We start from the raw sequence: 25966 nt of genomic DNA, 5'->3' as shown, positions 1-25966 counted from the left end.
GACAAAATAATAGTAGAGCCACACACTGGCTTTTAAAATTTCTACTCATATATGGCATATATCACTTCTGCTCACATTTCACTGACCACAACAAGTCTCATGGCCATGCCTGGTAATGGGGTGGGAAATTATACTTCTCCCCCAGGAGGGGGGCATGTGAGGCCATGACAATGGATAAGGTTACATAATCCTCACAAAGGAAAAGCAAATTAGGAATAACAATGTAATCTACTCAGGAATACCTTTTGTGATTATGTTTTTGTCCTGTCACATTTATATAACACATTAGTCTGTGAGCTCTTCTAGGATGCAGGCGATACCTGGTACTGTTTTCTTTGGTTTCAGACACCTTCCATATTTTTAGGGAAGGAAGTTTCCATGAAAGTTAGTTAGCAAAGATTTGGGCAGAAGAGAGGAAAACTATGTAGGGTAGAAATTAGACTTGGGGTGGAAAATATTTCAAAATTCAAATTCAGACACCATCTTTACACTGTGATGATATTCCTGTCAGATTAACAAGCAGGATAGGTAGATGGCTGCTTATGTGGTATGTGATTTCAGAGAGAGAGAGAGACAGAGAGAGAGACAGAGAAAGAGACAGAGAGAGATTCTTCCTTAAAGAATGTTTATTTTCTCACTCCCTGAATCACTGAGGCTCCATTCAGGAAAACAAACCCAGGACTTATTTCAACAGAGAGGTTAATATGGGGAATTGGTTAAGTAAATAATAGATACTGGAGAACTAAAATGCCACAAAGGGAGCACTGAGGCCACACAGACATTAACCACAAGAAGTGAAGCAGCTACTTCCCCCAGGGCTGGGGGAACAGAATACAGAGGTTGGACTTACCAGAACCTAGAAGCTCAGAGGAAGGGGCCCCCCGGAGCTGAGCCACAGTCCTGTGGGGAGGAGATGCCACTCTGCTGATGCCAGTACCTCTGGGGTAAGGGGAACTGTAGTGGGTACAGTTTGTCTTTAAAAGAAAAAAAAAAAGATAGAAATTTGAACCAAGTGCCACTGTGTGGTTGAGGAATCATTGCTGCAACGACATTGACAGGAACCACAGGCAAACAGGAAAAACCAAGTCCTTTAACCCCCTTGTTTCCCTTTTTCAGTCTCCTGTAATGTCCCCTACTGGCAGAACATATCAGAGAGCCAGATGCAAAGTAGAATTGTTGGCAGAATTCCAGCTCCAGCATCTTAGAGGAGAACATAGAAGTTGGAAGCTAAGAGATAATAAAAAGTACACTCTCTCAGACCAGGAATTTTACAGTTTGAACTTTAAATCCTTTGGCTAAGATCGCCTGTGTCTAAAGTTAAAATGTCCCTGGGAAAAATGAAGAATTTAACGTTATTCTTCATTTACACCCCATTATGAATAAGTCTACCAGATCTCTTCTAGAGAGTTAAAAATTAAGCTGAGGTGGAAAGAAGAGCCATAGAGGGATACTCTGGCTGTAGTGAGGATAGATAGAGGGTGCCATTAGGATGGTAAATGTGGGGGGAAAAGGTCAGAAATGAAAAAAGAAGACAGGGATTATGGAAGATAAATTTTACCAACTTTCAAGTTTTGTAGATAACTGGCAGAGTTTCTAGGTCTTTGCTGATCACAGCAATATAAATGAACTGCAGGAAAGTAGATAGATCTGTCCCTTCAGATCTGTCCCTCTAATACTCGGGCCGAGTCAGCTCCAACAAGGGAATATTAAAACCAGACCTGGGACCAAGACCAGACTAAGACAGTAGCAGTGAATGAGTCACTGAATGACCAATACATACAGTGACAATTGTCTAAGTAATCCAGGTAAAAATTATTATTGATTGAATTTCAGTAGCACCCTAATTATTGGAAAGCTGAGGCCTGGGTTATTCTTAATTGGATTTTTTTCTGTTCTGAGGATTAATTAGGAAATCCCTCATGTTTCCACACCTGTTTTTATAGATTGGTAAAAAACTATTTTTTCTTCATTTTGACTCACTTTTACTTAGCAAATAAAAGTGATCGCTAATAAATGTGTATATTCCAGTGCTTTCCTGTTTTCATTCTGAGTAGCGATTTCAGTTCCATCAGCGTCAAGCACCAGTTCAGTGACAGGCACCATGTGGGATGGGACAAAGATGAAAGAATTACAGTTTCTGCTCTTAAGGGCTAGTGGTTGAGCTCACACAAGTTCTGTTTGGGAGCTCAGGGTCTGGAGTGAGTGGGGCCTGGTCCCCAAGTCTCCGCTCTGCAATTCACAAACTATATGATTTTCAGCTTCAATATCTTCATCTGTGAATTGGGAGTAAGAGTAGTACCCAAATAATAGGAAAATTAGCAACGCAGTGTGTAAATGCCTATGGTAAATTTTCAATAAATTTGTCTATTATTATTAACATACAAACCTGATATATAAACAGATATTTTAACGTGTGTGAGTTCTGTATATATTCATTTTCACTGTTCATTGCTAAAGGTGGAGATAGTTTAGGAATGGTTTGAATTATTGCCAATTCCAGGATATTACTTTTGTTTCTTTTCCTCTTTTCTCCTCTTTCTTTTAGCATTCCTTCCTTTTTTCCCCCTATCCTTTCCTCTTCCTGCCTCTTCTTCCTCCAGAATTATCCAGACTATTGTCCACCTCCCCGGTTCCCTTGGTTCTGTGTATACTTAGCCAATATCAGAGGGAGTGTGTAGCCTACTGTGCTTACCAACAGGTTTTCAATGACCGCATATCCTCTTGTTAGGTAACTGACATTTAAAAATATTGTTGTTCAACCAACGATTCTCCAAGTCTTTTCTACCATGATGCATGCTAAGGTTTACTTATTCAACACACTTCTTTGTGCTTTCCTGCTCCCGTAGGAAGCACATTAGAATATATGGGAGTAAGTTGGTGTTATTATAAAGGTACTCCAAATCAATTCTAATCCATTCTAATATATTGTTTTTAAAAAATATCCCCAAATTTAGACACTTTAGCCATTATTAGTGTCAAAGTAATTGCCACACACCTTATCATTGATCATGTCACATCAGGATGTTGTGACACATGGATGAATTGGACTCCCAAATTTGACTCTTGCTTCTTTCTTAAGACCTGTCCAAATCTACGCACCAGAAATGCCACTCCTACCATATTTCTCTGAAAATAAGACCTAACTGGAAAATAAGCATTAGCATGGTTTTTCAGGATGCTCGTAATGTAAGCCCTACCCCAAAAATAATCCCCAATTAAGATCATCAGCCACACGGATGCATTTAGTATGTCCGTTGCAACACACGACAGACGTATTGAATTATAAAACAATATTAATATATAATTAAATATAAATACATATTATTGACATTAATACTTAAAATAAATGATTATATAAATTATAATTAAGTATTTGTAAATACCCAAGCGGGTGCCTTTGGACGAGAGATAAACGTCTATGTAAGCAGATGAACTTGAAACTTATTGCCGAATGACCAACAGAGTACAGACAAAATGTATGAATAACATGTACACTTGATAACAAATGGATGTGGTTGTGTCTAATATGAATCTTCATAATTCAATACATCGTGTGTTGTAATGGACGTACTTAATGCACTCGTGTGAAATAAATATTTGCTGAATTTTGGTGCCGGCAATTTTTTGTCACTTTTGTGTGGACTATCATTCTTAACTGTCATCATTTTTGTTGCCACTCCTGTCTCGTAAGTCTTCAATTAGCACTTGATTTCATGGTAGATTTAAAGGGAGTAATATTTTGACCCCCAGACAAAATGAGTGCAAAAAGAAAGAGCTGTTCTGTCAAGTACAATAAAGGAATCGTGGAGAACTCCCAGGGAAAGAATCTTACGGCTTTCTGCAAAGAGAAGAAGTTGGATCTCCGAATAGTCTGAAAACGGCGAACAGAGTACGATAACTTCAGTCAACAGGTGGACGAGGGAAATGCTAAGAAGCGCAAGTGTGGGTCAGGTTGGCAACCATTATTTCCTGAGCTGGAAGACATCTGTGAATGGATTGCTGACAGGAGAGCAAAGGCTTTGGTTGTGCGCAGGGCTGATATTCAAGCATTTGCCCTTGCAATGGCACCACAGTTAGAAATCTCCCCAGAAGAATTCAAAGCATTACAACTCTGGCTGGATGGCTTCCTTCAGTGATATGAACTGTCTTTAAGAACAACACTGTTCAAGCTGGAAGATGCTGAAGTTATGAAACGTGCACTTGCATTCAAGTCCTTTGTTGATGGCATCGACTTTTCTAAATACCAACTCTCCAACATGACTGCTATGGATGAAACTGCAGTGTTTATGAGCCAAGGATCTCAAATGACAATTGATCAGAGGAGTGCCTCGTCAATCTACATTCCCTCATGCTCGCTTCAGCAGCACATATACTGGAAATCTGCATTCCCTCTACTGGTTACGGAAGTGCACGTGTTACCTGTATTTTGGCAATTCATCTGGAAGGAAAGAAAGCCCCACCTCTAATCATCACTAAGGGCAAGAAAGATAAAAGTTGAACATGTTTCAGGCATTTATGTTCTTGAAACCAAAAAAGCCTGGTGCACACAAGCAGTTATAAGGAAGTGGGTCTATTTAATGCTGCCACTTGTTTTGCGAGGTGGCCAAAGAGGTCAGCTAGTCTGGGATTCAGCCAGCCCTCATCACGCTAAAGACATGAAGAACTTCCTTGCAGAGAGAAGAATAGATCAAATAATGATTCTCCACCCGCAGGAATGACTGACTATCTCCAGACTCTTGATATTGCAATAAACAAGCCATTCAAAGACCATTTGCACATGGAAATCAATGACTACATTGAAAACAGAATGGAGAAAAATCAGCGTAGAAACTTTGTGAAGCCTCGCCTGCAAGAGGTCATGACTTGGGTGAAGAATTCATGGGATAAAATCACTGACAGCTGTGTTGCCAATGCACTAAGAGCAGGCTACATGGACAAGAAGTGCTCGTTTAAGGAGAGCTCTATTGCTGGACATGAGACATTGGGGCCAATGGTTCTACAGGAAATGGAGTCGCAAGAAATTCAAGCCGGAACTCGGGGTTTGGAGAGTTATGACGGTGTTCCAGAAGAAGATGACATGACTGTATTTGAATAAATGTAGATTGTTGTACATGAAAAGATAAGACATCCCCTGAAAACAAGCCCTAATGCGTCTTTTGGAACAAAAATTAATATAAGACCCAGTCTTATTTTTGGGGAAATATAGAAGGTGTGTTCTTGCTTGAGAACATGTGCATTTTACAGTGTTGTTTATAATAATAAAATGCTGGAAATAGCCTAAATACCCACCAGCCAGAGAATGAACAGATGAACGGCGGTGTCCTCGTACAACAGACTTGTAAGCAGAAGGCATATGACTGGACTCGAGCTCCTTGTATCAACATGAATGAACCTCAAATGGTTGCACAGGGAAAGCTGGTTACAGGAGAATGCGTACCGCATGATACCATTTCTGTGAAGATTTAAAACATACAATATAATGGTGTGTATTTAGGAATACATACACATTAGGGATTATAAAAAGTTTCCAACAGTGATTACTTCTGGGGGAGGGACTAAAATTGAGGAGGAGCGCACAGGGGACTTCAAGTACATCTGCAAACTTTTATTTCCCGAGTTAACAGGTACATATGTGTTTGATATCATTCTCAATACATTTTTTTGTGTGTGTCCGAAATATTTTATTAAAATACATTTATTAAAAGACCTTTCAACACCTGATTTCAAAGTGGCAGGTACTTATTTACTGGGGCATGTTAGAACTATGAGGCTCAGTAATCTTTATAAAAAATGAGCTAATAATAAAATCATAAAACTATAATTTACAAGCCCACTGTGTACATGAGAACACTGCACACAATACCTCCTAATCCGCACACCTCCCTCTGAAGTGGGACATTTGAAACATAAGGATACTGAGGCTTAAAGAAGTTACTTTCCTAAATTCAAACAGTATAGTTGACCCTTGAACAACACGGGTTTGAACTACACAGATTCACTTATACACAGATTTTTTCAATAAATACTGTAAATGTGTTTTCCTTACGATGTTTGTAATAACATTTTTTTCCGGCTTTGTTGTAAGTATACAGTATATACTGCATATAACATACGAAATATGTGTTAATTGACTGTTAATCGTAAGGCTTCCAGTCAACAGTAGACTTTTAGTAGTTAAGCTTTTGGGGAGTCCAAAGTTATATGTGGATTTTTGACTGCATGGAGAGTGGAGGTTGGTGCCCCTATCCCTCGCATTTTTCAAGGGTCAGCTGTACTTGGCAGAATCAAGACTGTAACCCAGGTTTGTTTTACCTTAAACCAATAAAGTAGATGTTATTATATCAGCTCTTAGGCTCAGAAAAAATTTCCATCTATCCGTGAAGCAGCTCCAAAATTGTGAGAAAACACATTTCTGTTCTTTAAGCCACCCAACCCAGAGTACTTTGTTATAGCAAACTAATGCACGTATCTATTATAGTTCACTCGTGATGATAGTTTGACTATGTATACAATTCTATATCCAGACAAATTCCTTTTCTCAGAATTTTAAAAGTCTTGCTCCTTTGATTCTAAAATTCAATATTGCTGCAAAGAACTTCAAAAACATTCCCGTTTCTCATTCTCTCTCTGTAACTTGTTTTCTTTTCTGTGGAGGCTAGCATCATGAGCTCTTTGTCGTCCCCAGTGCTCTGAAATATCCTAGTTATGATCTTGACGTGGTTCTGTGTTCATCTATTATACTGGGGACTCTGTGGACATTTTCCTCTTGAATACTCTTGCAGTTTAGGAAAATTTTGCTGCGTAATTCTTGAATTTTGTGGATTTGTTCCTTCTCTTTCTGGAATTCCTATTTTTCAGATAAAGGACTTCCTGAGCTGATCCTCTCGTGTCCTTGTATTTTCTCCATTTTGCATAATATGTAATTGAGAGATTTCCTCAACTTATTTTTAATTCTTTGAGTTTTAATTTCTGCTCTCATTTTGTTTAGTTTTTAAGAGTTATTCTCATAATGTTCTGGCTTTTTTAAATCATATTTTCAGGTGTTTTTTTTTTACAATTCAATTATCTTAATTCTCTGAGCATAATGATTTTTTAAATTGAGGTATAATTGACACATAACATATTAGTTTCAGGTGTACACCATAATGATTATATTTGTATATATTGCAAAAGGATCATCACCACAATAAGTCTAGTTAACATTTGTCACCATACAGAGTTACAGGTTTTTTTTATGATGAGAACTTTTAAGATTTATTCTCTTAGCAGCTTTTAAATATGCAGTATAGTATTATTAACTAAATTAACCATGCTATGCATTACATCCCCAGGACTTATTTATTTTACCGTATAACTGGAAGTTTGTACCTTTTGACTCCCTTCTCCCATTTTGCCTACCTCCCCCCTCAACCCTCTACCTCCTACCTTTGGCAATCACCAATCTGTTCTCTGTATCTGTGAGCTTGTTTGTTTGTTTGTTTGTTTGTTTAGATTCTACATGTAAGTGAGATGGTATATGTCTTTGTGTAACTTGTTTTCTTTTCTATGGAGGTACATGGTATTTGTCTTTATCTGACTTATTTCACTTTGCATAATACCCTCAAGGTCTATCCATGCTGTTGAAAATGGCGAGATTTTGTTCTTTTAATGGCTGAATTCTATTCGTGTGTGTGTGTGTGTGTGTGTCATATTTATCCATTCATTCTTAAAGGACACTTAGGTTGCTTCTATACCTTGGCTATTGTAAATAATGATGCAATGAATATGGGGGTGCAGATAGCATTTCAAGTTCATGTTTTCATTTCCTTTAGTAAATATGCAGAAGTGGAATTGCTGGGTCATATGTAGTTATATTTTTAAATTTTGAGGAACCTCCATAATGTTTTCCATAATGACTGTACCAGTTTACAATGCAACTAACAGAGCATATGAGTTCCCTTTTCTCCACATCCTCACTTCTTTTTGATATTTCTCTTCTTTTTGATAATAGCCATTCTAACAGGTGTGAGGTGATATCTCCTTGTGGTTTTAATTTGCATTTCCCTGATGATTAGTGATGTTAAGCCATTAGTATGTCTTCTCAGGGAAAATGTCTATTCACATCCCCTGCCCATTTTGTTTTTAAATTGGATTGTTTGGGTTGTTTTGCTATTGACTTGTGAGTTCTTTATATATTTGGTTATTAACCCCTTATCATATATGTGATTTGCAAATATCTTCTCCCATTCCATGGGTTGCCTTTTGGTGTCTAATCCAAAAAATTATCCCCAAGACTGATATCAATGAGCTTGCCACCTGCTTTCTTCAGGAGTTTTATGGCTTCATGTCTTATGTTCAAATATTTAATCCATTCTGAGTTAATTTTTATGTATGGTATAAGATAAGAGTACAGTTTCATACTTTTGCATATAGTTGTCCAGTTTTCCCAACACCTTTCATTGACGAGACTGTTCTTATTGTATGTTCTTGGCTAAACCATAAATATTTGGGTTTATTTCTGGGCTCTCTATTATGTTTCTTTGATCTTTGTGTCTGTTTTTATGCCATTGCCATACTTTTTTGGCTACTAAAGCTTTGTAGTATAGTGTGAAATCAGGGAGCATGATGCCTTCAGCTCTGTTCTTCTTTATCAAGATTGCTGTGGCTATTCAGGTTCTTCGTGATTCCATACAAATTTTGGCATTGTTTGTTTTATTTCAGTGGATAATGTCATTGGTATGTTGAGAGGGATTGCATTGGATCTGTAGATTGTTTTGGGTAGTATGGATATTTTGAAATATTAATTCTTCCTATCCATAAGCATGGAATATCTTTCCATTTATTTGCGTCATCTTCAATTTCTTTCACCAGTATCTTATAGTTTTCAGTGTACAGGTCTCACATCTCCTTGATTAAATTTATTCCTACGTAATTCATTCTTTTTGATACAATTATAAATGGAATGTTTTTCTTAATTTTTTTTCCTGATAGTTCATTATTAGTGTATAGAGACACAACAGATTTTTATATATTAATTTGGTATTCTGCAACTTTATTGAATTTGTTAATTCTAACAGTTTTTTGGTTGAGTCTTTAGGGTTTTCTATATATAATATCATGATATCATGTCATCTGCAAATAGTGACAGTTTTACTAATTCCTTTCTGACTTGAACGCCTTTTATTTCTTTTTCTTGCTTAATTGCTCTGGCTAGAGCATCCAGTAGTATGACGAATAAAAATGATGAGCGTGACATCCTTGTCTTGTTCTGATCTTAGAGGGAAAGCTTTTAGCTTTTTACCATTGAATATGATGGTAGCTGGGGGTTTGTCATGTATGGCCTTTATTAATCATGATTTTTTAGTAGGTTTTAATTGATTTCTTCAGATACCTAGTAATCTTTGGTTGACTGTCTATAGTGAAGAATAGGAAATACAAAACTTGAATGTAAGTGCAAAGTAATAGGTGGGGCCTGTCCACTGAGGGCTTCCTCGTAGGAAAAACTGGATGGTTTCATTTTGGAGTCTCCAATGTCACTGCCTTTAGATCTTTCATCTTAGATAGATCAGATTCCCCAGAGAAGAATTTGCCAGTCTTCTGCCTGGAAAGTCAAGGCCTGGCTGCCAATATTCTGGAGCCTAAGTGGATGGAGATAGCTGGATACCAGGATACAAATATTCACTCGATCCTTCAGTTTTCACACCCTAACTATGCCTGATGTTTTACAGTTTAGAGACTGCATTATCTTATGAAAACAAAACAAAAACAAAGCTCCAGTCATCTGGTAGAGTACAGGTGAGGATATGGGCACCTAACATCTTCCTAAATAGCTTTTAACCAGTACCTATTTTAACATCCATTTCATCCCACTTCTAGAGGTCACTGGTATCCCAGGTCTAAAATTTTATGAGATTCTTGTAGCATAAATATGATTGTTCTTGGTTTTTCCCAAGAGCTGGTTTAGGATTCAGGTTTTCTGGTCCCCTAAATCTGTTACTACGTATCTGTCTGCTTTTCACATTCCAACATTTTGTTGCTGTTCTCTTTTGTTATCTTTGTTCTTGGAGGGTTTATACCTTTATTTAAGCACACACAAATGGGTACACGCATACACACACACGCTTTACTATTCTTGTGGGGTTTTGAAAGAGAGCAAAATTGAAGGCAAGTGTTTAATTCTCCATCTTTATCTGGAGGTCTCAGAAGGAAATATTTCTTAACTTCTATTTAACATTCAAATAGCAAAGATGATATCATGAAGTAGAGTTAGAAATGACCATTGGAATAAGAAAAATGCTCACATTGTTTTATATTCCACAAACTTATCACCTTAATCCTAAAATGAGGCTTGAAAATCTTTACCAAACAGTCAGAACTCTGAACATTATATGTTTAGTCTGATAATTATCTCATCCTTTTACTCATAACAAGTATACTTAAGAGAAGAAGTTAGTTATTGCACTGTGGTTGCCTAAAGCCCGGAGAACTCTCAAAATAGGCCTTGTCACATAAAAAATTAATTGGTTGCTTTGTTCCTACTTAAATTTTCATTAATTTGAGGACATAATGTAAGTGACAGTCAAGTGTATCAGCTTTGCTTCTCCTTGTTAAAAAGGAAATTTCTACTTAAAACCCAATTAAGAAACTTTCCTGAAATATTTATTTTCAGGCTTCTTTACATTGGCAGTCTTGGGGCAGTCTTGGAAGCTACAGCACCTGGGCCGAGGCTCAGAACTCTCACAAAATCACTTCTGCCACATTCTGTTGATTAACGTCAGTCTCAGGTCCCTCTTGGATTCAAAAGGTGGAGAGATACACTACCTCTTGATGGAAGAAGCAAAAAATTCCAAAGGAATGTGCATACAGCAATGCAAAGAATTCCTGTCCATTTTTCACAGTCTACCACAGTCTTCCCTCTGGCCATCATTTATTCTCATTTCTCCCACATAGAAAATATATTCATTCCTATTCCAGGATCCCCGAAGATCTCATCCCAATATGGCATCAGGCTCAACATCCGGGATCTCATGTTCCAACATTAGGTTCCATTGGGGATGAGAGTTATTAGAAGCATCTCTTCAGGTATGGTTCTTGAGCCAGAGAACTGTTAATGAAATAAGACCAGTTAATTGCCCCCTATATTTCCAAGAGACAGTGGGGAGATGGGCACAGGATAATTACAATAGATGCTTCCATTAAAAATGGAGACCGAGACGCATGTAGCCATCACTGATGCATAGCACCTCTGGCATCCAGCGAGGCACATGCCTCAAGCACCTCAGCTCCAGGGCTAAGAAACATGCCTTCATTAGTTACCTGGGTCTATTTCCTGCTTTGCCATATGCCTTAGGGTATTTTTTCAGTTTATGGACGTCAGTAATGTGACTGTAATTCTGAAATAATTGTATAGCACCATCTATAAGGAATTAAATGCTTTTTGAGAAAGATAACTACTTGAAGTTGTAAACCATGGAGATTTTCATACCTTTGAGATACTTGTTTATTTTACCAATCTCAGAGATTCCATAAAATAGGTGTTAAACCAAGTTGTAAAAGCCTCTTCATTGCCTTTGTTTCCCCCAAAGTAGTATCACATACAAAGAATCATGATAGAATAAACTGATTTTCAGAATCTTACAAGTTAGGAAAAAATTGTAAAATTTATCTATAATGTAATCTGACAATTTCTGGAACATTCAGTGGCCTCTGGGTAATGAAGAACATGTGGTCTGCTTATTCCCTCAGGCCCTAGAGTAGGGAACAAGGCAGTCCAAGCCCTGCCCTCATAAAGCCTGCATTCTAGAGAGGAAGGGGGGCAGATAAGAATATGGAGACACATCTCCTCCTACCTCTACACTAATAAAAATTTTTGGAGAGTAAAACATAAGAAAATGAAAGAAGGTTATGGAAGAGAGAGAAAGTGACTTGTGGAGCTGGAGAGTGACTGTCTTAGCTGAATAGTAAGGTGATGAATTAAAGCTGACACAAAAGTTGTTCAAAAATCTGGGAACATCATGAGCAAAAGCCCTTGGCAATAACACTCTGGGTTATTTCCAAGGACAGAAAAATGAGCAGTGTTATGGTTTACAAGGTGTAAGAGGAAGAAGAGAGGAGGAGATAAGGTCATTGGTATAGGCAAGAACCAGACCAGATAGGAGCATGGAAAGCAGCTTTATTCCAAATCTATGAGGAGTCATTGAAGAGAGAGGGATAAGATTTTATTTATGTTTTAAAAGATCATTGCTATGTAGAGAATGAACTAAAGGGAGAAAGAGTGAAATGAGAGACTAGTTCAGAGGCTATTGCAGTGGTCCTAGAAACAACTTCAAAGCAAAGAGGGCAAAAAGGATCAAGTTCAGGATAGCATTTGGGAAGAGGGACTCTAAGAATTTGATTGGATATTGGACATGAGGCAAAGAAAGAATCAAGGATGCATTTCACATTTGTGACTTGAAAAATTGGATGTGTAACAGTACCATTTCTTTTTTTGTGAATTAAAGTTTATTGGGGTGACAATTGTTAGTAAAGTTACATAGATTTCAGGTGTACAATTCTGTATTACATCATCTATAAATCCCATTGTATGTTCACCACCCAGAGTCATTTCTCCTTCCATCACAATATATTTGATCTCCTTTACCCTCATCTCCCACCTCCCACCCCCCTTACCCTCTGGTAACCACTAAACTATTGTCTGTGTCTATAAGTTTTTGTTTCTCATTTGTTTGTCTTGTTCTTTTGTTGTTTTTGGTTTATATACCACATATCAGTGAAATCATATCTGCTTTTCCTGTCTGACTTACTTTGCTTAGCATTATAACCTCAAGATCCATCCATGTTGTCACAAATGGTCCTATTTCATTTTTTCTTACCACCGAATAGTATTCCATTGAGTATATATACCACAACTTCTTTATCCATTCATCTATCAACGGACATTGTGGTTGTTTCCATGTCTTGGCCACCATAAATAAAGCTGCAATGAACATTGGAGCACATGTGTCTTTTTGGATACATGTTTTCAGATTTTGGGGGTAGATACCCAGGAGAGGGATTGCTGGGTCATATGGTAATTCTATTCATAATTTTTTTAGGAACCTCCACACTGCCTTCCATAATGGCTGCACCAGTCTGCATTCCCACCAATAGTATATGAGGGTTCCTTTTTCTCCACAGCCTCTCCAACACTTGTTACTATTTGTCTTGTTGATGATAGCCATTCTAACTGGGGTGAAGTGATATCTCATTGTGGTTTTTATTTGCATTTCTCTGATGATTAGTGATGTTGAGCATTTTTTCGTATGTCTATTTGCCATTTGTTATGTTCTCTTTGGAGAAATGTCTCTTCAGGTCCTCTGCCCATTTTTCAATTGGGTTGTTTGTTTTTCTGTTGTTGAGTTGCATGAGTTCCTTGTATATTTTGGATATTAGCCCCTTATCGGAGGCACTGTTTGCAAAAATCTTCTCCCATTCAGTTGGTTGCCTCTTTATTTTGTCGACAGTTTTTTTTGCTGTGCAGAAGCTTTTAAGTTTGATATCATCTCATTCATTTATTTTAGCTTTTAGCAGTACCATTTCTTAAGATGGAAAAGACTAGGGAATAAACAGATTTTTCTCTTAAGAGTGCAGATCAAGAGTTCTGTTTGGGACATGATCAGTTTGAGTTGTCTCTTAGGCTTCAAATGCTATGTCAAGTAGGCAGTTGGATATATGGAGTCCAGTCATTTACCAACTAAGTTTGATGATCTAGCTTAATACTTTATAGCCTCACTTTGTGACTAGCTAACCCTGTCCTTGGGCAATTAAGGCAATATGGCTCTTATTTTCCCGAGAAGTAACTGTGTCCCAAAGAAACTCAATGATTTCCTCAAAACCACACAGCTAAAGTGGGAGAGCAGGATTTGAACCCAGGTCTTCTGACAACCTGTACATGGACCTGGAGCGCACTCTCACCCATCTCACACTCTTCTGCTTCAAAGGGAGATTCAGTATAAGGATCCCGTTACTGAGCCTCTGCCCACATGTTTAACGTGTTATCCACAATCTTGGCAGTTGTTTATTTGTGTTGTCAAAATGTTTATTTGCACATGTGGCTATTTGAATTTGAATTTTAATCAGTAAAAATTAAATAAAAATAGAAATTCACTTTCTCAATTGCACTAGCCACAGTTTTAAGTGCTCAAGAGCTACATGTGACTAGTGGCTACCATGTTGGATAGCACAGATATAGAACATTTTCAATATCTCAGAAATTTCTGTTCAATAGTACTGGACTCCAGAAAATTCAAACTAAAGTAGTTGTGAAAAAAGTGTGGTCTTATCTTCATAGCCATGGCCTAAGAGGAGAGTTTGTAGGAAGCAATGAGTTATCTGCTTTTAAAAGTGGCACACTTTCTAATTAGCTGTTTTTATACCCAGCTGTAATGAACACCTCTCCCTAATTTATACTCTTTAATGTTCATGTGTTTCTCATTTTGTCTAATAAGAATAGAAACTCCTCTTAGGAGAAGAGCTGGGTTCTTTTCACCTTTGCATTCCCCTCACTCAAAATACATACATACATAACACCTACATTTCTTCCTACCCTCTATCCACCTCCACATGCAACACCCTCAATCATTGCACATTGCTTTGCACAGAACAAGTAGAATGCTTGCTTACTAAACAAACAGCATATAGCAGTACTTTATACCACTGCTGTGGACAGTTGGCCATGGGAGAATGTATTAGTAAAGAGCAAATAATCACTTCTCATGGAAGTCTGTAACTAAACCTCAATTTCACAGCATATTCCTTTCCCATTTCCTCCCTTCCTGGCAAGGAGGAGATCATGAGTCTTGCCAAACAAAAACAAAGGGTTGCTTACCTCTGGAGAAAACAGGAGCATAGAGGTCCTAACAGGGAGTTAGTGGGAACTTCAGGCTCAGGTTTATCCATTACTTAAGCAGGGCCTTCTTCACAGGGCAAGATAAAAGCATCCAGAAAACCCCCTTCACACACACATGTGTACAGGCAGACCTGTGCTCCCAGCAGTTCCTTTTACAAACTAATGGGAAATTTTGGAACAAGACAGATGGGTTTTGAATCCCTCCTCACCACCTGCTGGTTGTATGACGTTGTGCATGTTACATAACCCCTCCAAAGCGCAGGAGAAGGATATGTATGTTTAGAGCCTTAATCTTCCACCAATTCAGCGGTGTATTCCCCTCCTCACCACTCAGCGGGAAGGTGAGAACACACCTGAAACAGTAATTGCATTTTCCCTTTAAAATTTATTTTTAAAAATATATTTCCATTTTTATAGGCAGTACTTACATGTGATAAAAATTTCCTAAGTATGTACATTGAAGTTTCCTTCCTACCTTCCCAGCCACCTAGTTCCCAGAGGCAACCAGCATTTCCGATATGTATCCTTCCATAGTTATTTTATGCATGCACAAGTGAATGTATATGTCATTACTTTTATAGCTATTATTTCCTTATTTGTATATGTTTGTCTTTTTGACACAAATAGCTGTGTGGCTGTTTTAAACCTTGCTTTTCCCCTGCAGTGTCTTGGACTTTCATATATATATATATATATATATATATATATATATATATATATATATATACACAGTGAGCACTCTTCATCTTTTTGTTTAGCCAATCCTCCACTAATGATTTGTTTAGGTCATTTCCAAATTTTTTGCTATTATAACTTACTCAGCAATGAGCATTTGCATACATCTGTCACTTTGCACATGTGTGAGTGTATTTGTAGAATAAATTTCTAAAGGAGGAATTACTGGGTCAGGAGATATTTAATGAGGATATATGCATAATTTTGATAGACCTGGTCAAGTAGCCCTCAGGATTTGTACTGACTTGCTGTCCCAGCAGCAAAGTGTGCAAACAGAGCTGAGTTTCCAGTCCTGGGTGGCGCCCTGATACCTCAGAGACTGAGCACCAAGTCTTATGTTTCTCAGAACAGCTCAGCTTCCATTGTGTGTGTGTGTCTGAGAGAGAGAGAGAGAGAAAGAGAGAGAGAGAGAGAGAGAGAGAGAGAGAGAAATTTCATTTGAAGAAAGTTGTTTTAGCTAAGTGACTAAGAAAAGCTTAAGAACCATGATGTAGAGAATCATCACTGTTCCTTCTCTTAGCCCTCCGGTTTGAAGGATTGACAGAGAAAATGAGATTGCTCCACACCCTACAGGAAGATCCTTAGGCAATTTGTAGAGGGAATGGTTCAAGTAGTAGCTGGAAAGATGGAGTGGGTAGAAAGAGTAGAGGCCAAGGTATAAGGAGATGAGATTTAGTCTCGTAACCTCCAGTGTTAGCTAATGCTCTCTAGAAGGTCAGCTCATTTGAGCCAATTTTGAAAGCTTGTTATGTGCCAAACCCTGTGCCAGTGCTGGGAGACAGAGATGAGTATGGCTGGTCCCTGCCTCAAGAAGCTCACACAGAGAAGTCAGGCATGTAGGCAGACAAGGACTGTATAATGTCATAGAAGCAACAGCAATGACAGCTAACTCTGAGAGCTTATTGACTGCCAGACGGTGGGCTCAGCAGTACTCACCATCTCTTCTAATTCTACAAAAACCCTATGAGAAATTACAGTATTATCCCCATTTTCACAGATGAAGAAACCGAGACTCAGAAAAGTTGAGGGGTGGTCCTAACACCACATAGTAAGTGGCAAAGCCAAGGTAGACTGAAGACTATCTCATTTCAGCATCTTAAGGAAAAGCAGGAGTGATGTTATAACTAAAATCCCATCTCTCTCCTTCATTAAAGGGTTTCTGCTTCCTTCTGTTTTTATAGTACCACGTTACTTTTCAGGGTAAGGGTAGGGGCTCAGGAAGACCCTTGGAGGTAGATGTGCCCTGAGCTGAGGCTTGAAGGATGAGTGGAAACAAAGAGAGCATTCCAAACGGAGCAACTCTTGGGCTAATCCCAAGGAGAGCCAACTTCTAGGAGTCAGGAAGTTTCTGACCCAGGAAGTCAGATGAGTGTAGTGGAGTCTCTAGAGCCAGACTGCCTGAGTTCAAATTCTGGCTTTGCCTCTTACTAGTTGAGTGACTTTGGGCACATCACTTACGCTCTCTGATTCTTTATTCTTTAAGATGGGGCTATAGAGTACTTAACCTCCTGGGTTATTGTAAGGATTGAATGCGTTAACATATCTGGAGTGCTTAGAATAGCTCCTGGCACATGCTCTATATGAGCTGTGATCAGAAAATACAGTGAATATTTAAATTTAAAAAATATTTATTACAGTAAAAGACACATTGACATTAATCCCCCTCAAAATACTCCCCCTCGCTTCAAACACACTTATCCCATCATTCTTGCCACTTTCTGAAACAGTTCTGGAAGTCCTCTTCCGTGAGTGTCTAGCAGCACTGTCGTGGCTACCTTCATGTTCTGAATTGATTCAAAACGTTTACCTTTCATGATCATTTTGACTTTGGGGAAGAGCCAGAAGTCACATGTTGCCAGATCCGGTGAATAAGGTGGATGAGAACACACCGTAATGTTTTTATTTGACAGAAAGTGCCATACCAGAAGTGATGTGTGACATGGAGCCTTTCTGTTGTGATCACAAAATACAGTGAATGCTGCTGCTGAGTGCCATCCAATGGAAAGTCAGGGATATTCAATACGGGAAGCAGCACTTCGAACCTTAGTAACAGTGTGTGACAACTTTCAACTTGTTTGGTGCAATCGGGTGTGAGCTACGGTTGAGAGAAGGTGTGTTTTAACATGTGCCATAAATCATCCTCCATCATGACAGTGCTCTGTGTCACGCATCATTTCTGGTACAGCAATTTCTGTCAAATAAAAACATTATAGGGTGTCCTCATCCACCTTATTCACCAAATCTGGCACCGTGTGACTTCTGGCTCTTCCCCAAAGTCAAAATGACCATGAAAGATAAATGTTTTGAGTCGATTCAGGACATTGAGGCAGCCATGACAGTGTAGCTAAAGACATTCATGAAAGAGGAATTTCAAAACTGCTTCAGAAAGTGGCAAGAATAATGGGATAAGTGTGTTGGAAGCAAGGGGGAGTATTTTAAGGGGGATTAATGGCAATCTGTCTGTTACTATAATAAATTACTTTTTATTTAAACATTCACAGTATTGTTTGATCACACCTTGTATGTTTGTTCCACTATAGTATTTCCAGGCTCCAGGTACAACGTAGATGTGAGAAGAGGAAAACACATTTGTGAAGATTGTCTTTAGTACTTACAGAGAACTGTCACATGAGCTCATAGAATGTAATGTGGTGCCATAAAAGGAGAAGGAAGCAGAAAAACATGTAGTGACAGAGGGACATGGGCTTTTAAGCTTGAAATTGTCTTGTCAAGTATGGCTGTGCTTACAGCTTTCAGTTATCATATGAAATTGTGAGTCAAAATGGGCTTTTTTATTTGTTGTCTATTTCTTTATGACATCTTTATCTGGTATTAAAATGCAATGGTATGTCTCAGGTAAGGTGAAAAAGCAGAGGAGGATAAAATAAAAGGAAGCACCTTCAATGTGTCTCTTGGTTTTTACCTCTTCCTCTTTGATACCATAAAATGTTTTCAGAAAACTCTAGAGAAAATATAAAATACATTCGGCAGCTTCCTCATTCACCCACATAGCATTTATCTCTAATCCATCAAGTCAAATTACTTTTTTCTGAGAAAAATATTCAGTAACAAAATTCAAGAGAGGTAAAAGTGAGAGGAAAATACTTCTCTAAGGAATCGGTTCATATGATTTACATATTTTGTCTTCATATTCTCAGCCCATTCTCTCCTTTATATGTTATCCTAAACTAACATTCCCAACTCTGTTCCCAAACCAAACCCCATGTCTATGTCTAGACCACCCTTTCTCTAGGCCAGTTTTATCTCTTTCTCCATCATTTGAGTGATTCTTGATAATCCTTCTTCGTAAAGAAAAACACATAATGACAATTTTCCAACATAAATCCCCATGATCCTCACTTACTGCTGTTCAAAAACCTATACCTGTACTGTGTTCCAGCCACATCTATATCCCGGGGCTATGGAAATAATGATGATTCAGTGTTTTGTCCCGAATGAGCCCAGTCTTGTGTGGGAGGAAGGCATGTCAAAGGAAGTTGATTCTGCCCACCTCTGCCCTGCGATCATGTTCATTTCTTTTATGGTTTGTCTTCCCCACTAGCCTGTAGGCCTCTCAAGGACAAAGATTTTATCTACTTTATTTACCATTATATAATCAGTACTTTACAGAGAGCCCCCAATAAACATTTGCTGAGTGAATGAATAAAAACATATAAATGACAGTAGAGAACAATCAGTAAATTAATGTATTTTCAAGATAAGAAGCTCAGGAGAGAGTACTGAATTCTTTTGGGGGCAGGAGTGCAGTTTGAGGGGTGGGGAAACTTGCTGGGGGAGGTGACTTCTGAGTTGGATTTTGAGGACAATGGCTGTCAACACTGATATATACCTTGCATGGTGTTCAACTCATACAAAGAATTGCATCAAGGATTGCTTGGTTAAACTTCACAATTTATGAAGCAATTTTACTTACAGTATCTCTAATAGTTTACCGTTCAACACATTCCTGGGAAAGGAAGTCATGCCCACTTCATGCTGGATTATATGGTCCTGGAAGCTCTATCTCTCCTGGAAAACCTCTCAGTAGGGTAGGAACATCGGCTGGAAAACCCAGTGTCGGGGTGTGAGTGAAAGGCTGGGTGGGCTGCTGGCTGAGAGAGAAAGCAATCAAGTACAGGCTTTACAAAAGAGGTCTCATCCTGGAAAGAACATGGGAAAAGAATGGACAGGAGTGATTTCTAGAGACTTCCCTCTCATCTCACCCCTGAGCCAGACCAGAGCTCATTCCCTAAGTCCTGTGTCCACCATCCAAGCCAGTCTCAGATAATACAATTCCTGAAAAATAAAGTGGTTATGACATGGGAGGGGGTGGGGTAGAAGAGAAGAGATGAAAGCAAAATGAATTTTTAGTTGAATTTGTCTAATGACCTTACTGAGAAAAATAAGATGTGAGGCTTAGACTCGCTATTAGTTTATTTTAAGGTTCCTTAATTTTGTTGAGCTCTAGCTCCTTCCTGACATATAATGACGTTAAATGCTCGGGAGACTGAGAACCAAAACTACGGAGATTTGTGGTCCTCCTGCCCCTGGTGTGACCTCTGGGCTCTCATGCTCTTCTAGACAGACCCTCTCTCCGCCTGACTGGAGACACTTCTATATGAGTAACACCAAACTGTATCAAAGATTTGACCCCTTGCCTCCAATTAATCCTCAACTTGTGTTTTCAATGTGTGCGTGCAGCTTCATCATACACAACAAAGACACTTTCTTCAACAATGCCACAAGAAGTAGAATTGTACATCATATTTTACAAAGAATAAAGTACGAAGAAGGAAAAAACAAAATTGGTAAGTAGCATGTTAGTATAACAAGCTACATTTGATTTGGGGGGACTACAGACTTTTTCCTTTATTTTTATTAAGTTTATATCCATTCTAGAAATGCTCATCATTTATAAAGACTCTGACTTGACGGTTGATGGGTAACTCACAAGTGTAAAATCTTAATAACATCTTTACGTCTCTAATTTAAATAGCATGTTATCTCATTCATGTAAGATCACGGAGAAATTCTCTCAATTCAACAAATGTTTATGGAATGCTCATTATGTGCCAGGCACTGGACTAGGTGTTGGAGAGATGAGCTCAGTTCTCTCTTGGAGCTTATGTTCAAGAAGTTAAAAGCAGACAATAAATAAGTAAATATAATAAGTAATATGAAGAAATTGAAATGGATGATGTCCCAGAGATAGGCTGGTAAGGGGTGGGGTTGAGTTCAAGCTTAGATGGAATGGTCAGGGAAAGCTTCAATGAGAAGCTGAAGTTTGAACTGAGGTGGGACTGAGGGAGCCAGTGTGGGAAGAAGGACGGGTAGGTGTTGCCGGTAGAGGGAGCTGTAAATGCAGAGATGAGCTGTTACACATAAGTAAATTCTCCAAATGATCACCTCCCCCATTAAATGGCCTCCACAATTTACATTTTGGATATTTTTGTGAGAACCTTTCCATATTATATTACCAAATTTTCTGCCTTGTTGAGCAGATTATTATATGTCAGGAAGATTTGGGTAGCTTTGTCCTTATCTCTATCCCAGCAACATCTTTATCAATAGTTTGAATAACCACCTTTATCAGTCAGGGTCTAATCGGGAGACAAAAATCCCATATAATTGGAAGAAAGAAAGTTCGATATAACAAATTAACTGTGGCAGAGGATTCGGGTAATAGAGGATTGGCTGGTAAAGAGTAAGAAGAACTCTAAAGAATAGAGGAATAGCGGATATTAGGAGCAGCCACCAACCCTAAAAAGATTCCCCCCAACAGAGCTGAGATCCAGACCCTGTCAGAAGGGGTGTAGCTGTGGCTCCCTAGGTGGCAGAGCAGTTGGCTGGGGGTTCTGTGCCAGTAGGACTCTCTGGGAATCTGCGCTCTCAAGTACTGCGGGAAGCTGCCTGAAGGGGTTCTAAGGAAGCCAGGCACTGGGAGGTGTTGCACCAGCAGCACTACTCTGTCGGCTGTTCAAGGGGATACGTGCCCTCGGGGAGGTGCCATGTGTCACTGGCCGCCATGCACTGCAGGAGCCGGGTGCCATAGGAGCCATAGAAGCCTGCTGAGAAGAGCATACTGGTACCAGGGAGACAAACTCCTTCCTCCTCCAGTGTCCCTCCAGCGCATTCCCCTGACAAAGCTTAACATTGTACCATCTGGCAAAGGAGAAATATTTACAAGGTTCAGCTCCATTATTGCAAAGCAGGCAAAGAATGTACATTTGGAGCAAAGGGGGCAATAAATTGATAACCAGTACATTACCTAAACAGCCTGCTCCTCAAGCTTTCAAGTGAGGGGTAGAGACTGGACGGAGGCTTTAAATGTTAGTCATTGGAGGCAGGAGCCTAAAATATCTCAGTGATCTGGAAATCTCAGCCAAATCCAACAAGATGACATTTAATAGTTTGTAAATGTAAAGTCTTGCACTCAGAATCAGCAAAGCAACTACCCTGGTACAGTGTGGGAGAAATGTTGCTCAACATCAGCAGAGGAACAGACTTGAGAGGGTTAGTTGAATGCAAGCTCAGTGTGAGTCACTAGGATGGTGAAGCTGCCAAAAATTACTTTTATCCCAAGCTGCATAGATTAAAATATAACAGGGAGAAACAAATGGCTACCTAGTCCAGGTGCGAATACACCTGGAGTAGTATGTCCAATGTGAGTCAATGCAGTGAAGTGAAATTGAACCTGATTTAGGTCTGTCTTAACCTCATAGGGCTGTGGCTTAGCACATCCTCCTATTCTCTGCAGCAGCCATCCACCCTTGAGACACATCCTGTCTATAAAGCCCTACATCCATTGTAGCTTGAAAGAATTCATCCCTCCTCTGAATTCATATGGCAATTCTATTTGGAGTGTTTATTTGGTAATTAATCATTTGCACATCTTCTCTTATTATCTTGAATTATTTATTTTCAATGACATTATGAAAATTCTACCACCTAAAGAGAACCACTGTTAACATTTTGATACACTAAATAATTTAAATATTATGTTAATTTTTTAATATTTATCCCTTAGTTGTCCATGTGATATTTTAAAAACAAACTTAGGATGTGCTACACTTATTTTTTTATCATACTTTTTTTTAAGTTAACTTTGTGTCATGAACATACTAGAAAACAAGTGTGTGGAAGTGAAATGATTATGGCAGTAGCTATTCTGGCTTATTTCATAAAATGCAAATCAGTTTTAAAAGCAGTGCCTTCGCTGATATTGGTATTATAACTTGCAGGACACACCTCATAACTTACTATAACACATTAGTGTGTTGAGAATCTTCAGTTGACAGCTGCTAGTCTAGATAATAAGCTCCTTAATTATAAATAAGTTGTCTTATTAATCTTTGTATCATCATTGCCTAGCACAGTATCTGGCATATAGTGGGAGTGCTTGTTGAACTGAATTGAAAATCTTTTGAACATGATGAGTGTCTATAACATCCTTACACAGTCAAAAACTGTGTGTAATGAGGTCATGCAGCAATCATTGTGCTCAATTTTTCATCTCAAAATGTGGGCTATTTTTACAACTAGTCAGGATGAAGACAAAAGAAGGGCAGAGACAGTGATTTTTAAATGTATTAAAGGAACACAGGAAGTGTAGTATTGTTATTAGTAAGAAATATTTTCTTACTAGTGTTAGCATTTTATGGAAAAAAAAAAGGAGAATTCTATTCAAGAACCCCAATGCTTTGAAAATTGTTAATGATGAACTGGAAGAGTGTCCAATTAGAAATAACCATTTACAGAATAAACTATTAACCCAGGATCAGGCATTATGCCAACAAATATGGAGTACAATTGCAAATGCTCTGTTGATGTTTCATTGTCATCTTTAGTTTCATAAATAAAAGAAACAACATGTTAGAAGAAAATTTGATTTTTTGAAAGAATAAATGTTTGTGTTATTTTTTGCCTGAAACTTTCAGAAAGTGGCATCTTACATGAGCCAATTTGATTAGAGATAACACAAAAATAGTGATTTGTAAACATGATTCATAGGGTATTTTATGGAGTGTAAACTACCACTATGTAAGTTTTTCAGCTTCACTCTGAATTTATTACAACTGTGAAAATCAAACCAGTTGAAATTCATTTTCAAAATACAGCAATTAATAGATCAACCAAGGTTTATTTAACAATATAAGTGTATAAAATTAGTCTTGAAATTGATTTGTATTTTCAAAGTTGGTGCTCAAAGGGTAACTGATAAACTTCAAATATTAACTACTTTCTCACTTTCTGGGACATTGATAAATTATAAAAACTTACAAAGGATACTATCAGAGTCTCTTATTAGGTCCCTGGGAATTGTATTTTCTCTAATATCTGGAATGTTTGAAAGTTACTGATGAGTTATGTGGAATTCTTGATACAGAATCCAGGAAATCAAAGCTTTCTACATAATCATTTATCCATTCATTACAAAGGTATTTATTGAGGACCTCCTTTGTGTTAGACAAAATGCAAAGCCCTATGGATGTTATTTTCTTAGATATTAACATCCAGTGTTAATGTCAATCATCTTAAAACACATTACTGTATTACTATGATTACGAGTACCTAAACATTGATTGACCCTCTAGCAAATCCTCCATCAATAAAAAGTGAATCAGTGCATGTTCCATTTTCCAGTTAGGCTAAGCCTATGGACTCCAATCTGGATCTAAGCAGGGAGAGCATTCCTTTATAAGCTACTTGAAAGACATCCTTCTAGCCATCTTTCTTTGAGGTTATATTTCAGGAAGTAGCATAATTCTTGATGAAAAAAACTTTAAATATCGACACATTAAACTTCCACTTCTGGCCAAAATGGACTGACAGGCACAAGATTTACTCGTCTACCTGAAACAATCAAAAAGGAAAGACAGAAAAAAAAAAGTATGAAATAATCTGATTAGCCCTATGTATTAAAGAAATTGAATCTGTACTTTAAAGTCTTCTCACAAAGAAAACTCTAGGCCCAGATTATTTCACTGGTCAATTCTATCAGTCATTCCAGAAAGAAGTAATATCGAGTCTACAAAAGTTTTTTCTTTTTTTTTTTACAAAATTGAGTAGAGAATACTTCCCATCCTATCCTATGAGGGTAATATTACCCAGGTACCAAAACCAGGCAAAGACAATACTAGAAAAGAAAACTATAAATCCATATCCTTCATAAATATAGATGCAAATATTTTCAACAAAGTTTAGCAAATAAGACCCAACAATATATAAAAAGGATAATACATCATGACCAAGCAGGGTTTATCCAGGACTGTAAGGTTGGCTTAATATTTGAAAATCAATCAATATCATTCACCATATTAGCAAAGAAAAAAGGAACACCATTTGGTCATCTCTACAGACAAAGAAAAAAGGTGCAGGATGAATGTAGGATTTGACAGAATCCTACATTCATTCCTTATAAAAACTCAGCAAACTGCAAATAGTATGGAACTCGTTCAACCTCATAAAGTATATTTATGACACACTTATAGTTAACATTATACTTAATAGTAGTAAGAGACTGAATGCTTTCCCCCAAGGATAAGGAACAGGACAAGTATGTCTGCTCCTTGTAGTAATCATTTTACTAGCCAGTGCAGTAAGGCAAGAAAAAGAATAAGAGGCATCCAGATTAGAAAAGAAGTGAAACTATCTTTATTCTCAGATGACTTGATGATTTGTGTAGAAACTCCAACAGAATCCACTAAAAGTGTAGTAGAACTAAAGAGTCTAGCATTGTTACAAGAAGCAAGATTGATATACAAAACTCAATTGTATTTCTATAAACTGACAACTAGCAATGAAGAATTAAAAATTTTAAAATAATACCATTTACAATAGCATAAAAATAGAAAATACTTTTCTGACAAAAGACATGTAAGATGTATACACTGAAAACTACAAAACATTGCTGAGAGAATTTTATTTAGAGACATATCTTGTTCATGGATCAGAAAACTTAAGATGTCAGTTCTCCTCAATTTAATCTACAGATTCAGTGCAATCTCAGTCAAAACCCCAAGGGTGTGTGTGTGTTGGGCGGGGCGGGAGGAGGACCAGGGGTGACAAACTGATTCAAAAATTCATAAGGAAATGAAAGGACCTAGAATAGCCAAAAAAGTTTTGAAAAAGAACACAAATTTAGAGCTAAAGTATTAGCTACCTGATTTCAAGAATTATAAATCGGCAGTCATCAAGAAAGTATGGTATCTTTATGGTGTAAATATAGACAGATAAGTAGACCAAAATAGAGAATCCAGAAGGGGAGCCACACATATGAACAAATGATTTTGACAAAGGCTCAAAGGTAATCCAGTAGATAAAGGATTGTCTTTTTAATAAATGGTACTGGAATAATTCATCCAT

At 37.9% G+C, this 25966-nt stretch overlaps 1 protein-coding gene across 4 annotated transcripts in view; it reads left to right on the top strand.

Moving 5' to 3' along the window:
- ANO4 (anoctamin 4) overlaps positions 1 to 25966 on the top strand; it is a 359351-nt gene that overhangs the window by 253127 nt on the left and 80258 nt on the right. For all 4 annotated transcript variants that reach the window (XM_019732194.3, XM_019732195.3, XM_074326212.2 and 1 more), the window contains one exon: positions 20303 to 20409. In XM_019732194.3, the coding sequence (XP_019587753.2) occupies positions 20303 to 20409 (107 nt within the window). The remainder of the gene's footprint in view (positions 1 to 20302; positions 20410 to 25966) is intronic.

Source organism: Rhinolophus sinicus, chromosome 1 (assembly GCF_057876585.1).
Source record: "Rhinolophus sinicus isolate RSI-liver-muscle chromosome 1, RSI-T2T, whole genome shotgun sequence".
NCBI lineage: Eukaryota > Metazoa > Chordata > Mammalia > Chiroptera > Rhinolophidae > Rhinolophus > Rhinolophus sinicus.
The sequence above is the reverse complement of the archived record's forward strand: the minus strand, read 5'-3'. Positions and strand labels throughout refer to the sequence as shown.